The sequence below is a fragment of the Grampus griseus genome (genome assembly GCF_964374135.1).
Source record: "Grampus griseus genome assembly, chromosome: 4".
Lineage (NCBI taxonomy): Eukaryota > Metazoa > Chordata > Mammalia > Artiodactyla > Delphinidae > Grampus > Grampus griseus.
Window position 1 is genome coordinate 73728099 of NC_138997.1, and position 13949 is coordinate 73742047.

Below are 13949 nucleotides of genomic sequence, written 5' to 3' on the forward strand. Positions count from 1 at the left end.
TCTTGGCCTAATAAACAAACCTGGAGCCTGGTTCATGCCTCTTTGTTGGGCTTGTGTTCTTGCTAAGTTTGCTTTCTGATTTGTGCGGAAGAATCTAGTGAGCGGAAGAGGGAGATTGAGTGAATGATAAATGAAGCAGTTTGCTGTTTTTTATTTGCTTGGCTAGTAGCTCAGAGCTTAATTAATTAACCCAAAGTTGCCCAACTATTCATTCATTTATTCAATCAACATATGCCTTTACTGCGTGCCAGGAACCTTCTAGGTACTGAAGATAATGGTGATCCTCTCAGGGACCTGTTAAGGAGTGGAAGAGAGCGGGCAGGAAATAGATACACAATAAAATGAACGTGATTTCATGTATGATAAGTGATGTTAAAAAATGAGAGAAATGTTACAGAAAGTGATGAAAGAGGGGGCTGAAAAGGCACTGGCTAGTTTAGATTGGGAAAGTCCCTCTGAGATGGGGACATTTGAAGATCTGAGGGAAAAGTCTGTGAGGGAGAGAAATCAGTGAGTACAAAGTCACTAAGTTGGGAGATGCTTGGCAGAGCTGAGGAGCAGACAGAAGGGCTGGTGTGGCTGGAGCTGAGTGAGTGACGGGGAGAGAGTGCCCAGGGCCAGTTCACAGTGTGCTTGATAGACCATGCTGTGGAATGGGGGTTTATTTCTGGTTGCAGTGGGCAGCACTGGAAGGTTTTAAGTGGGGAATAGTTGTTGGTCATTGTTCTTTTAAGATAACAGTCTTCTGGCTGCTGTGTGGAGAGAAGACTCTAAGGAATCAAAGGTGAAAGCAGGGAGGGAGATGAGCGGGAGGCAGCCCAGGGTGGAGGTGCTGGTGGTGCTTCAACTCAGTGATTCGGGCCTGCAGTTCCCTCGGTTCCCCACTGCCCTGAAGGAGTGGCCTGAGGATGCTGTGGAAACTGTTGCACAATGAGTGGAGTGGGGAGGAAATAAATAATTTCTTTAAGGTCAAAATGAAATGAAATTTTGTTTAAATACTTAACGTTAATTTGTTCTGAGGGAAATAAAGCGGTACATGTTGACCTTTTTGCTTCAGTCTAAGCCAATTAGAGAAGGAATGGAAGAGTTCCAAATAGCCACTCACAATGACATAGACAAAAATGTGAATGGCCTTATTTTCCTATTTACTATGTATCATAAAAGTTTATTAGCTTACTGTTTGAAATTTGTGGAATATTTATATTGAAATCTTTTAGTATTTTTCAGTTTAAACACTTTTAGGGATTGACCAACACCTACGTGCTTGTATTTCAGTTAATTTCATTATTCAAGTCTAAATTAAAATCAAATAATTTCAAATAAATTGGTGTAATCTTTGCTGAAATTACCAAAGGAACTTTACTGAAGCAAAACATTAAAAATGTTTGCTTTTTGCAAAGAAGTCTGATGCTTGAGCTTCATGGCTATGAATGTTAAAATTTTTAAAAAGAGATAAGTATTTGTGTTAGTGTTTATAGATGACCTATAAAAAATTTGGGCTCTTTGTGTTATTTCAGATGACCCAGGGGACTCCTCCGGCGGCTAGGTTTGTCCATCCCTGGGTACTGGGAAGTGAGACAGAAGTCTGAGCTCTGGAGCTAGAGCTGATGTAAGGTAGCTGTATCTCTTTGGTCTGTGGAAGGTGCCTCTTTATTCAGTGACAGTGATTAGACCACTGTCTAAGCCTTAGACCTTAGGGTCTACCTCTGAGGTTAGGAAGCTTCATAGAAGGAGGGAAAAGCAGAGTACTGGTTACTACGTCCTAGAAGAGATGACAATTTGGCAGGAGCGAGTGGAGCTGGGAACCCCTCTGCTTTCCAGAAACTCTTACGGGTGTCCTTTCTGGGAAACCCTTTTCATGTGTTTCAGAATCTTGGTCTGTTGAGCAAGTTTAGGTCTGTTGTTTGCTGATCTGCTGTTCTTGCTAAGTTTTATTTGCAGTTAATGCAAGGGCATGTATTTCAGTGGTGCTGTGAAGAATTACCCATATACAGCCTAAAATTCCACAATCCAGATTCATTCGAGTTAAAACTCCTCTAGGGAGACATTCCCTAATTACCACCCTCATCTGGTGTTCTCTATCTTCATACAATATTTTTTCCTCATAGCGCTACATAGGACCTAACACTGTATATTTGTTTATTGTCTGTCTCCTTCACTAGAAGGAAAGCTCCGTGAGGGCAGGGGTGCAGTTTTGTTTACTGCTGTAACTCCAGAGTGGGGAACGATGCTGAGCCACATAGCAGATGCTGGTATTAGTTTCCATGGGCTGCCATGACAAATTATCACAAAGAAAGTGGCTTGAAGCAACAGAAATTTATTCTGTCACAGTTCAGGAGGCCAGGTGTCCAAAATCATAATGTCAGCAGGGTTGGTTCCTTCTGGAGACTCAGAGAAGGAAACCGTTCCATGCCTCTCTCTTAGCTTCTGGTTTTGGGCGTCAATCCTTGGCGTTTCTTGGTTCATAGATACGTCACTCCAGTGTTGCCTCCATTTCCACTTGGCCGCCTTCTCCGTGTCTGCGTGTGTCCTTTTCTGTCTCTGAGGAGAACACACTCTGTAGTTAAGGCCTACCCTACTCCAGTATAATCTCATTTTACCTAATTGCACCTGCAAAGACCCTCTTTCCAAATAAGGAAAGTTACATATTTAGTTTCGGTTGGACATTAATTTTGGGGAGGGACACAATTCAACCCACTGCAGTGCTCAATAACTATTTGATGGATGAATGAGTGAATTCACAGTGTCATTCTAGGCCGTAAACTTTTGGGGCATTTTCCATTACTGTCTTAATAATTGTACAGGAGGTAGGGGTTAAGAGGTCAGTCTAGTTCCAGATTGCTTGGGCTCCAATTCTGGTTCTGCCCTTTTCTAGTTGTGAGATTTAACTTTTGTAAGACGTACTTTCCTCCTCATCTGTAAAATAGAAACAAGGAGAAATAATAGTGTTCAGTAAGTGTTAGCTATGATTATGTGTCTACAACTATTTTAAAGCACTTTTTATATTTACTAAACCCCCATGACAACCTATGCAGCGGGGCTGTTATTATTCTCATTTTACAACAAAGGAAACTAGGTTTGTTTCAAGAATTAAAAACTGAAAAAGTATACACGTCACTTTGTGACGTGCCTGGCACATAGTGCTTAGAAATTCTTAGCTATAATAATACAGATAAATGTGACTTAACATCATAACTTTTCTTACAAATTGATTCACAGGTCAGAAAAACAAATTGTAAACTGAGGCATCTTGGTTTTTGCTCACGTGGTCATTGTCATTGAGGGGGTACTATCCTTAGGAACACTAGGCTGGATGTGGGCAGTCAAATGACAGCCCTGGAGGTGGGGGGGAGCTAGCACTAGGTGTGTGAGGGTGCTAGAAATAAAATTCCTTTGAAACTTTTTATGGGCCGGTTCTTATTACTTCTCCCAGTGACTAGTATATTAGAGTAAGAGATTGATGACCCAGAAATATTATATACAGCAAACAGAATGTCTGCACGGCCTACTTTTATCATATACAGAATGTTTCAGTGTGCTGGAATATATTACTTCAGATATGGGCATGTTGTTTTCCCTTCTTAGTTTAAGTAAACTCTCCTTCCCTGCAATAGGTAATTGTCCAATTCGCCTGTTTCTTGCTCTATTCTTTAATATAATATATATATGTATATATATAATTTTAAAGGCTTTGTGTCTTTAGATCTCAGCTAAAAACATCACATTCTGACTCCCTGAAATATAGTCCTATATTACTTGTAAGTATTTTTCCATAGTTTACATATTTGCGTTTGTTTAATGTATTTATTTATCTTTAAATTATTTATTTAGTCTGCACCGGGTCTTTGTTGCGGCATGGGGACTTCTTAGTTACGGCATGCGTGTGGGATCTAGTTCCCTGACTAGGGTTTGAACCTGGGTCTGCTGCATTGGGAGTGAGGAGTCTTACCCACTGGACCACCAGGGAAGTCCCAGTTTAATGTGTTCATTATGCCAGGAAGTTCTGTGAGGGCAGAAACTCAATTTTGTTCATCTGGCAGCTAATAAATCCTAGATGAGTGTTAAGCCGTGGGATAGCATATCTATTTTAGCCACTGCTTTCCTCTTCTTATCCTGGGATGCTGGCTGCTTCTCTAAGATATCTCTTTCTTTTTCTCAAATTGCCATTATTTGTAGTCCTAAGCACTAAAATTGGTCTGTACATGAAATGTGACTAAAAGTTAATCTGTAAAATCACCCTTTCCAGAAGTATACTCACTACCTTTAAGTGAATTTTCCCATAAATCTCATTAAGGTTTATGTTCTTTCTTTTAAACCATCTAATTAGTTAGATATATGTTTGAAATACTGGACAATAAAAATTTCAAAAGGCCATCAATGTTTCTTTTTGTAAAATGAAATGTAAGAAACTAGATGATGGTTGTCACTTTAAGTTGAAAAGCAAATGTGGCAAATTTTTTAAAAAGGAGTAATTCAAATAGGTCATTGAAGATTACTGTGAGCCCTCTGCATATTCAAATTAGTTCACATATGTTATGAGATTTCTAACATTTGTTATGATTCCTTACATTATAGAAGTCTGTTACAAAGAATATAAAAATACCTGTTTGCCCTCATGCAAAGACTACCTCAAATATTTACTCTGATGCCATTGGTGCCTAGAACTGGTTGGGTTTTCTTGCTAAAAGGAAGTTTAAAGAATGCTGTTTCCCCAGTGCAATCAGCTTTAGCTCTCTGAAGAACAGTACTGTATAGTAGTGAAAGAGAAGACTTATTTACCCTAGCTATCTCAAATTCACTGACTTAGCTACTTAAATTTCACAGTTCCTTTAACACCTCCACTAGAGGGCAGAAAGTGGAAGAGAAAGGAGGTGAATAGCAATTCATACTTGGCGTCAGAATGCCTGTAGAAACCTTGAGGATTGAATCCAACCCTTGTTTTACAGACTGAGTTAACTGGCCCAGAAAGACTAGGGGATTTGCTCAAGGTGGAGTTGGCAGACAAATCGCCTAGGCTTTTGATTTTCAGACTGGTGTCCCTGTGGTGATGACAATGACGTGTGATGAAGCAGTATCTTAGAAGAACACAGTCCTGAAATTACATCTCTGCGGAATCCCAGCTCAGCACTTGCTAGCTGTGTAAACTTAAAACTTAGGCTGGTTACTTCAACTCCCTATTTCAACTATTGTACTATGCACTTGCAATATTTTCTTTCTCACTTCATTTCAGAAACAAAATACCGATTTCCCCTCCCCCCAATTTTACAAGTTATACACCCCTCCCCCAGCTATAATATCCAAGGAACAAGTGCCTGATACATATTTTGTTGACTATGCATAGCCTCTGCCAGAATAATGGAGATGGATTTATTCAATAACCTCGAGTGATTTTTAAAAATTTTCCTTAGATCTTGACTAAAGTTGGATTAAAAAATATATATTTCTAAGAGAAACTCAAGCGTAGTCATTTTCTGCCAAACATACGACAACTTGGGCTTCAAATGGTAGTCTCTACCATTGTAAATACCTGCAGTGCCTCCTTGACGCTGCCCGAGGAAGAGGGGCTGCTGGTGAGTGACAGAAAGGCACAGAGTTGTTGGCCCCTAGGATTCAGCCTGTGATTGCTCTCCGCGGGAAATCGCTGCTAGGTTTATGGAAGCAGGCTCAGGTTCCCTCCCGGGTCCCTGCAGCCTCAGCAAAGTCTCAGGCACTCTTGCAAAGCAGTTCCTTCCCTAAACAGAGAAGCTAGTTTCCATTTGCCTAAAGCAAATAATGCTCGCCCTAGAAACGTAAATCTTTGTTGTGATAAAAATCTTGCCCTTTAATTGCCAGTGCCTGCAGTTACTCTGATTTTTACTTGGCTACGCTCTGGCCAAAAGAGAATGGTCTAGGATGTGGATGAGATTTGGGAGAGCCGACAAGTTACTCCTTTGCTCCCAATTACTCGGTCTCCCACAGCCCAAACGCTCAGGTCTTGTCCTCTTCGTGCTGCCGTCACGGGGCGTAAGTTTGGGGGTGGGCATGGGTGGGGGGACCCGCAGTCCGCTTGGCTTCCCCTCTGCCCCTGAAGAATAACTTATTTGAATGCAAAGAGGTGGGGTTGTAGAGGATCTGTCATTAAGGGTTCTGATGGGTGGGACCCAGAGACGGGAGTGAAGGGAGGTGGGATCTGTCGAGCAGACAAAATGTGGAGCCCCTGTCCCTTGACGTTCAACTTGTCTCTTCCTGAGCGAGAGGCAAGGCATCCGTAGTGCCTCTCCCAGGGGCACGCAGAGGAGAGAAAAGTGACCAGGATAAGAGCGGACGGAGGAAAAAGCGAGACATGTTTTCCACGAAACAGTCCCCCGCCCGCGCTCCGGAAGAGCGCTACCGCCCGGCCGGGGCCCCGGAGCAGGTAAGATACACGAACCGCGCTTTGCCGCCGAACAGGTCGCATGACCTCTCGGTCCGGATGAATTTAGGGTCAATCCCTCCCGTCCCGCCCCCTCCTCCCCTCGGGTGCCACCTTCTTGCCCTGCCGTCGGTGAGCTTCGGCTGTCCCAGCGCCACGCTAAGCGCCCTGTAACCAGTCTTCGGGCGCACGGCCCTCCATCCCGGTCGCCCAGCGTCCGGGACCCTCCCAGCGTCATGGGTAGTGTTTCCTTTAACGCTCGGGGCGGGTCGGTCCGGAGACCACGCTCTCCTTGCCAGGGGCGCCCTCCACGCATCAAGTGGACTCGGCGGCGCCAGTGCGCCTGAGGAGGCTGCTGAAGGAGCCGTCGGAACCAGCCCCTCGGGGGTCCGCGGCTTCTTTTCTGCGCCGACGCCCGGCACCTGGAAGGACCGCGCAGCCTCGCTTGCCCCAGACGTAAGCCTTCCTTCCCGGTCGCGCGCGCCTGGGTCTTCATCCCTCTTAGAGCCCGGACTCGCGTCCGGTTCCCCTGTAACCAGCGGTGTCGGTTATCCTTGGACCATCTGAGCGCTGCCCCTTGCAGGGTGCTGGGAACTCTTGCGTACCCTGCGCGCAAACTTCGTCTGCGGCGAGTACCCGCCCGGGCACACCGGCCGCCGGCCGCCATGGGGGGGCGGGGCTGGGGTAGGGGCTGCGGGTTCGAGCTACTCCGGGTTTGGCGGGCTCCGATCCTGTTCTGGGAAGGGACAACGTTGCCCCTGGTTCGAGAGAGGAAAGGTAGGGAAGAGCACCACGGCAGGTCCTCACTGGCCTGAGCCCCCAGGAACCGGGTCTCTTTTGAGCACTGCCTTCCTTCTTCGGTGTCAGGAGGGTCTCGGAATCCATTCGCTGCGGCGTGGTCCCAGCTGCGCGGAGCCGAGGATCAGGGACCGCTCTCGGGGCAGGGACGCAGGGCTGCGCTTGTGGGAGGAAGGTGGTGTTGGGTCGGATCCTGCCGGGATTCTTCCCCAGCTCTCGTGGCGAGCTCGCCACTCCGGGTGCCACCCGCTCGGGGCCGGTGGATGGCGGTGTAGGCACTTTCTGCACTGCTTGTCATTCCCGGGACCGAGCCCTGCGCGCTCAGAGCTGCGAGCTCATCAGGGAAGCGGCCCGGCTCGGCGTTCCCAGGGAAGCTGTCCCGGCAATTCGTAAAGTAGAGCTTTCCTTCCGCGGGAGACTTCTGAGAACAATGTACTACAAAGACGAGCTCACTCTTCAATAAGACCGCGAGGACTTCTCTGTTGTCCATCTGTAGTTTGTAGTCTCCCCTCGCCCCCCACCCCATTGGTAAAGTATTCAATAATTTACTGATGGAATCAAAACTCTGCAAAGGTATGCCGACTGCTACCAGAAAGGGAGCGAAGTCAGGACTTACTGGTGATCATTTTCCAAAGACACACATTTTGGCTGAAGGTGTTGAAATTAAAGATGTCACAACACATTAATTTTGGAAATAACCATTATAAAATCAGTGTTTGTCACAGCACAACATTCACCAGCTTGTTTGTATTATTTGGTGTCAGTAGTTTTGTTGTGCGGAAATTAGGCTAGAAATCAGTCCCTCGAACCAGGTTCCTGCGGCTTGAGAGGTGAGACTAGCTGTCTGCAGAGACATGTGTGATTGCTGGGCTGAGCAGTCAGGCTTTCCATAGACTTCTTCCCAGGACACCGAGAGCCACACTGGGATGAACTGTTTTCAGAGTTAGTTGGGTATGGGATCACATAAATCTCAAAACCTGGAAATGCTGTAAAGCTTTATTTTGGGGAAAGGACTCTTCCCAGACCGTTCCTTGCAGGACAGGCGTATAGTACGGTGATGAAAGACTCAGCTAAACCTTCCAGGAGGTTAAAGAGACAAATAAGAATTGCTTTATTAATCTCATCAAGTATATTTCTGGACATAGTGAAACTTTTTTAAAAAGATGCAAAATTAGTCCCATTAGAAACCTTCTTCACAACGCTGCAGAAATCTTACTAATAAGAGAACAGCAGGCATCAGTGCCTCCACCACCAACCAGGTGTGATTGTGGTCTGAATTTGTCTACGGCTGGGGGGGAATGGGAGCTCCTTGAGGACCAGAAAAGCTGGGTTATAGAATTTTTGCTGAATGTGTCCAAGGAAGAAGGGTTTATTTAACATGCCACTTTGGCCTTAATAAGTTAGTCAACAAGCATGCATTCACGCATCCTGTTCTTGCCTGATTAAGTGGAGAATGGGGCTGGTAGTCTAGAGGATATTGATTTGTACGGAATACTTGATCCACACGAAGAACTCAAGTAACTCTCAGACTTAACCTCTTCTGCAGAATCTACTCAGACACACATATGTGTACACACACACATGCAGACACACACAGTTTTGTGTTTCAGACTGTTCAGAGAGGGTAGATTGAATGGAAGACATCACAAGAGTGAAGGGTGCTATACATGGAGTGCCTTGGTGGCTAGGTATGTATTTTGGTGTCAAAGCCAAATTCAAATCTCTGGCTCCAGCCGTTAAAAGCTGCAAGGCCCTCTGGGCAAGTCAAAAAATCTTGCTGAACCTTGATTTCCTCTTCCAGCCAACGGGGTAATACTGCTGAATATCTATAAGGGCCTGGTGAGCATTAAGGAAATAAATATGTCCTAGAAAAACTCTACATAACAGCTATACATTCTGTGAAGGCTCCCTTACCTGTTTTTATTTGTGGAGCTGGTCCCGTCTCACATTCTCTCAGGGTTGTCTCCACAGCCAGCCTTCTGTGATTCTACACCTGTTCTCTCCAATAGAGTAGCTACTGGCCACCTGTGGTTATTTAATTAATGCGGTTACTTAAATTAATCAAAATTAAATGAACACTTCAGTTTTTCAGTCTCACTAGCCACATTTCAAGTGCTCAATAATCACATGTGACCAGTGGTTACTGTATTAGACAGTGTGGACAGAACATCTCCTTCACCGAGGAATGTTCTCTTAGCTCTAGAGCTTTCTTTTGCTTGAGTAATAATTTTTTTGTGTGTGTGTGTGTCTTTATTTTTTATTATTTTTTACATCTTTATTGGAGTATAATTGTTTTACAATGGTGTGTTAGTTTCTGCTTTATAACAAAGTGAATCAGTTATACATATACATATGTCCCCATATCTCTTCCCTCTTGTGTCTCCCTCCCTCCCACCCTCCCTATCCCACCCCTCTAGGTGGTCACAAAGCACCGAGCTGATCTCCCTGTGCTATGCAGCTGCTTCCCATTAGCTACCTATCTTACGTTTGGTAGTGTATATATGTCCATGCCACTCTCTCGCTTTGTCACAGCTTACCCTTCCCCCTCCCCATATCCTCAAGTCCATTCTCTAGTAGGTCTGTGTCTTTATTCCTGTCTTACCCCTAGGTTCTTCAGACATTTTATTTTTCTGAAATTCCATATATATGTGTTAGCATACGGTATTTGTCTTTCTCTTTCTGACTTACTTCACTCTGTATGACAGACTCTAGGTCTATCCACCTCGTTACAAATAGCTCAATTTACTTGAGTGATAATTTAATGAGACTCTTGGATGATAAAAGTTTTCCTGTCCAGCACTCCCTTTGCTTCTTTTTCTCTTAAGAGTGGTTTTGCATAGCTGAATCACTGCCAGGGCATTTGCTGAATGGTAAATGACTATTTACGATTTACATAATTTATATAATCACATAATAAATTTTATATTTAACATTTATTATAAATCAGCCAACAAGTGTGTATTAGTCACAACATCCTTAGAGATTCTACCCTTAGCCTTGATGATTTTTGCTAACGAATTGTTCTTTTCCCTTCACAGTGAGCTTTATGGCTGATGGGTTTCCTGGTTTTAGAGCAGAAACTCTGATATAATAGAGTGAGGCTCTTCTCTCCCCTACGTACCTTTACGTGTTGTACCATTTTCCCCCAAGAATGACAGTACAGATCTACTTTGACTTACAATGGGGTTATGTCCCAATAACCCTTCATAAGTTGAAAATATCATCATAAGTTGAAATGCATTTAATATCCTTTACCTACCAAAACATCACAGCTTAGCCTAGCCTGCTTTAAATATGCTCAGGAAACTTACATTAGCCTACAGTTAGGCAAAACCATCTAACACAAAGTCTGCTTTATAATAAAGTGTTGAATATCTCAGGTAATTTACTGAATCAGTAAATTTCAGTAATTTACTGAAAGTGAAAAACGGAATGGTCGTCTGGGTACAGGACTGTTGTAAGTGTATCAGTTGTTCGCCGTCACGATCGAGTGCCTGACTGGGAGCTGCGGCTCGCTACCCCTCCCAGCATCACAAGAGAGTAGCTTACCACGTACCACTAGCCCAGGGAAACACCAAAATCCAAAATTTGAGCACGGTTTCTACTGAATGCGTATCGCTTTCACACCATCATAAAGCAGAGAAACCGTAAGTCGAGGGCTGTCTGTACTAGAATCTTAGGTTCAGTGTTTGGATCAGAATCCTCTGAGAATGGTTAATTTATTCAAATTGAAAACGAATACTCCACCTCATGCCATAGGACCCCTTACTGAACTTGTCACCATTCGACAGACTATGTATTTTACTTCTTTATTTTGATTATTTTCTGTCTCCTCCTACTCTGAGATATAAGCTTCATGGGGGCAGAGATTTTTTCTTTGCTTTTGTTCATTGCTAGAAGAGTGCCTGGGACAGAACTCGTGCAAATTTGTGAATGAATGACTATACAGAAATGTATTTGAAAGTAGCTAAAACAGAGAGATGCTGTATTAGTTTCCTAGGGCTGCTGTAACAAGTTACCACAAACCTGGTGACTTAAAAATGCTGAAAATTTATTCGCTAACGGTTCTGGAGGCTACAAGTCCAAAATCAAGATGTCTGCAGGGCTATGGCCCTTGAAGGCTCTAGGAAAGGATCCTTCCTCCCCTCTTCCTAGCTTCTGGTGATTGCTGGCACTCTTTGGCATATGGCTTGTAGCTGCATCCCTCTAATCTCTGTCTCTGTAGTCACATGGCCTTCGTCCCTGTGTCTCTGTGTTCTCCCCTTTTATTCTAAGGGCACCAGTCTTGTTGGATTAAGGCTCACCCTAATCCAGTATGATGTCACCATAACTAATTCCAAAGGCAAAGACCCTATTTCCAGGTAAGGTCCCATTCTGTGGTTCTGGTGGACATAAATTTTTGAGGGACACTGTTCAAGCCAGTACAGATGCATAGATAGATAGTCCTTTCCCTGCCTTGAGTTTATTCTGTTTCTGGGACTTTGCTAAATCTGCTTTAGAGCATAGTCTGTAATATTTATTATTCTTAGAGGCAGACAATCACGGTGCAGGTTGGGAGATTATATGTGCTTTCCATGTGGGTGTGTAGTACATGGGTTGGCTCACTTTTGGATTACTGAGTCAGCTGCCCTTTCCTGAGCCCGTCACTGTCCCCAGCCCTGTCTCCGGTCTCTCCTTCTTTCTCTTTGCTCAGAAAGAGCCGCTGTTGTCCTGGAGCACCAGTGTGTCTGTCTGCCGCATCCCTGGGGGTTCTGCAGCGGTGTTTGCTTGGCTCTGAGCTCTGCTGAAGGATACCCGTACATTATGTTTTCCTCTCAGCCTGCTGGCAGTTGCCCCCATCAGCTCACCTTACAACAGCTGTTTGAATATTGTCCTGCCGTACCTTTCTCTGTGTCCAAACCATCAGAGCTGGTGGTGACAGGTGTAGTGTCAATGCTTGATGGAGCTAGCTGGAGATCCAGGGTGGTCCTGTAGGTGATCCATCTGGCCATTCAGTATCAGTGCTGGAACCTGCAAGCATCTCAAGAGGACATCTGTGGAGAAGGGCCAGTCAGTCAACAGGCCGGCTTAGGAGTAGGTCAGAAAATACAGCGGAGGGTTGTGAAAATCATTTTGGCGCCACGAGTTTGAGCTTAGCCCAGGTCCCCTTTGAGCTTCTGGGCTGAACATTTAAAGAGTACCTTTTTTTTTTTTTTTTTTTTTTTGCGGTACGCGGGCCTCTCACCGTCGTGGCCTCTCCCATTGCGGAGCACAGGCTCCGGACGCGCAGGCTCAGTGGCATGTGGGATCTTCCCGGACCTGGGCATGAACCGCATCCCCTGCATCGGCAGGCGGACTCTCAACCACTGCGCCACCAGAAAAGCCCTAAAGAGTACCTTTTGTTTCCAGTATTTGGGAGAGCTGTAAAGAAAAGTCCTTGTGCAGTTATGAAAGTAAACGATGTCAGTCTCTCCAAAGCCAAGAAGGTCATTCTGCTAAAGTGTCACAGCAGCATCTTAAAGGTTGATAGCACCAGGAAATTTTAATCTTGGGCTCCATGAACCCCATGAGTACTGAACAATCTCTATGAACAGTTCAATGTGAACTTTTCTGGCTAGCGCAACATAACACCCCGAGAGGTTAAGAGCTACATGCTAGAACAAAATAACATCAACTTACAAGAATTCAACTACGTAGCCTGGACAAAAAGAGGAGTAGATTTATCCATTTATTCAACACACATTTATGTGCCAGGCACAGTACTGGGCACTTGGGATTCACAAACGAACAAAATAGAGATTCACGCGCATGTGAAGCTTAGCTTCTAATTAAGCAGTAAACACTAAATCAGGAGCGTGGGGAAGAGAGAACTCTTTAAGTAGCATGAGTCACTTTGCCTGTTGTTCTGCTCAGTGCCCTGGAGTGAGAGCAGGGGATAAAAGAAAGGGATCTGCTGTTAATTTCAGAACTCTGGTGCCTTTTATATGTTTCCAGCTTGCAGTCTTACGTGTGGTCCTGTGTTTAAAGATCTGTGCCTTTTTGTCCTCTAACCTCAAGCCAATTAATTAATCTGGTACTCAACTGTGGAGCCTGTTCCATCTCTGGAAAAACTGACTGTGTGGGGTTGATTGACAGAAGTTATATTGGTCTCCAATGTGGCATTTTCCTAAGGATTTTCAAGGATTATTTTGACTGTACATGACTTTCAGCTCTGAGTGCCTATTTCAGAGTCTCAGCCTGCAAGCAAGGTGCCTCTTCTCTGCAGCGTGGTTTGGAAGTCGAAGCTGTGTGATTTTACTTAATACTTGTCTGTGATCCTTTAAAGCAATTTTGTCCAAGTTGAAAACAATCAGAAAAGGGAGCTCCAGTCTTTACCTGATACTAAGTTGCTGGGAGACTTTACAGAAAGAAGTCAGTTAACTGTTTGATCCTGGTTTCCTCACGCGTAAAATGAGGTTGTTAGACTAGACACTCTCCAAGGGCCTTTCTAGATCTAAAGGCTGAGATTTTCATGTTGCAGAGAAAATGAGCAGCACATCGTACCCTTTTCCTTTCTACTTCCCTCCTCCCTTTCCGACAGTCGAGAAGTGCTGCTGGGTAAGGGGCATCCTAGCTGACCTTGACATCTGCTTCCCTCTTTGTGGGGCTTTGCCAGTTCTTCTCACAGCAACCTCTGCCAAAGTCCGACATGGCCTGTTCCACTCCAAGGAAGACTGAGCAGAGGAAATCTGCTCACCAGAGGCCAGGTTTGTCTGGGGATATCTTCTCTGGCTCTAAGTCA

The 13949-nt window shown here is 44.6% G+C and overlaps 1 protein-coding gene across 1 annotated transcript in view; it reads left to right on the forward strand.

The window, feature by feature from the left end:
* Nucleotides 1–6322: 6322 nt before the first annotated feature.
* CORIN (corin, serine peptidase) overlaps nucleotides 6323–13949 on the forward strand; it is a gene marked incomplete at both ends in the record, with an annotated part of 252263 nt that continues 244636 nt past the window's right edge. The window contains 3 exon segments of the mRNA XM_082653606.1: nucleotides 6323–6476; nucleotides 6479–6701; nucleotides 6703–6847. Coding sequence (XP_082509732.1) covers nucleotides 6323–6476; nucleotides 6479–6701; nucleotides 6703–6847 — 522 coding nt within the window.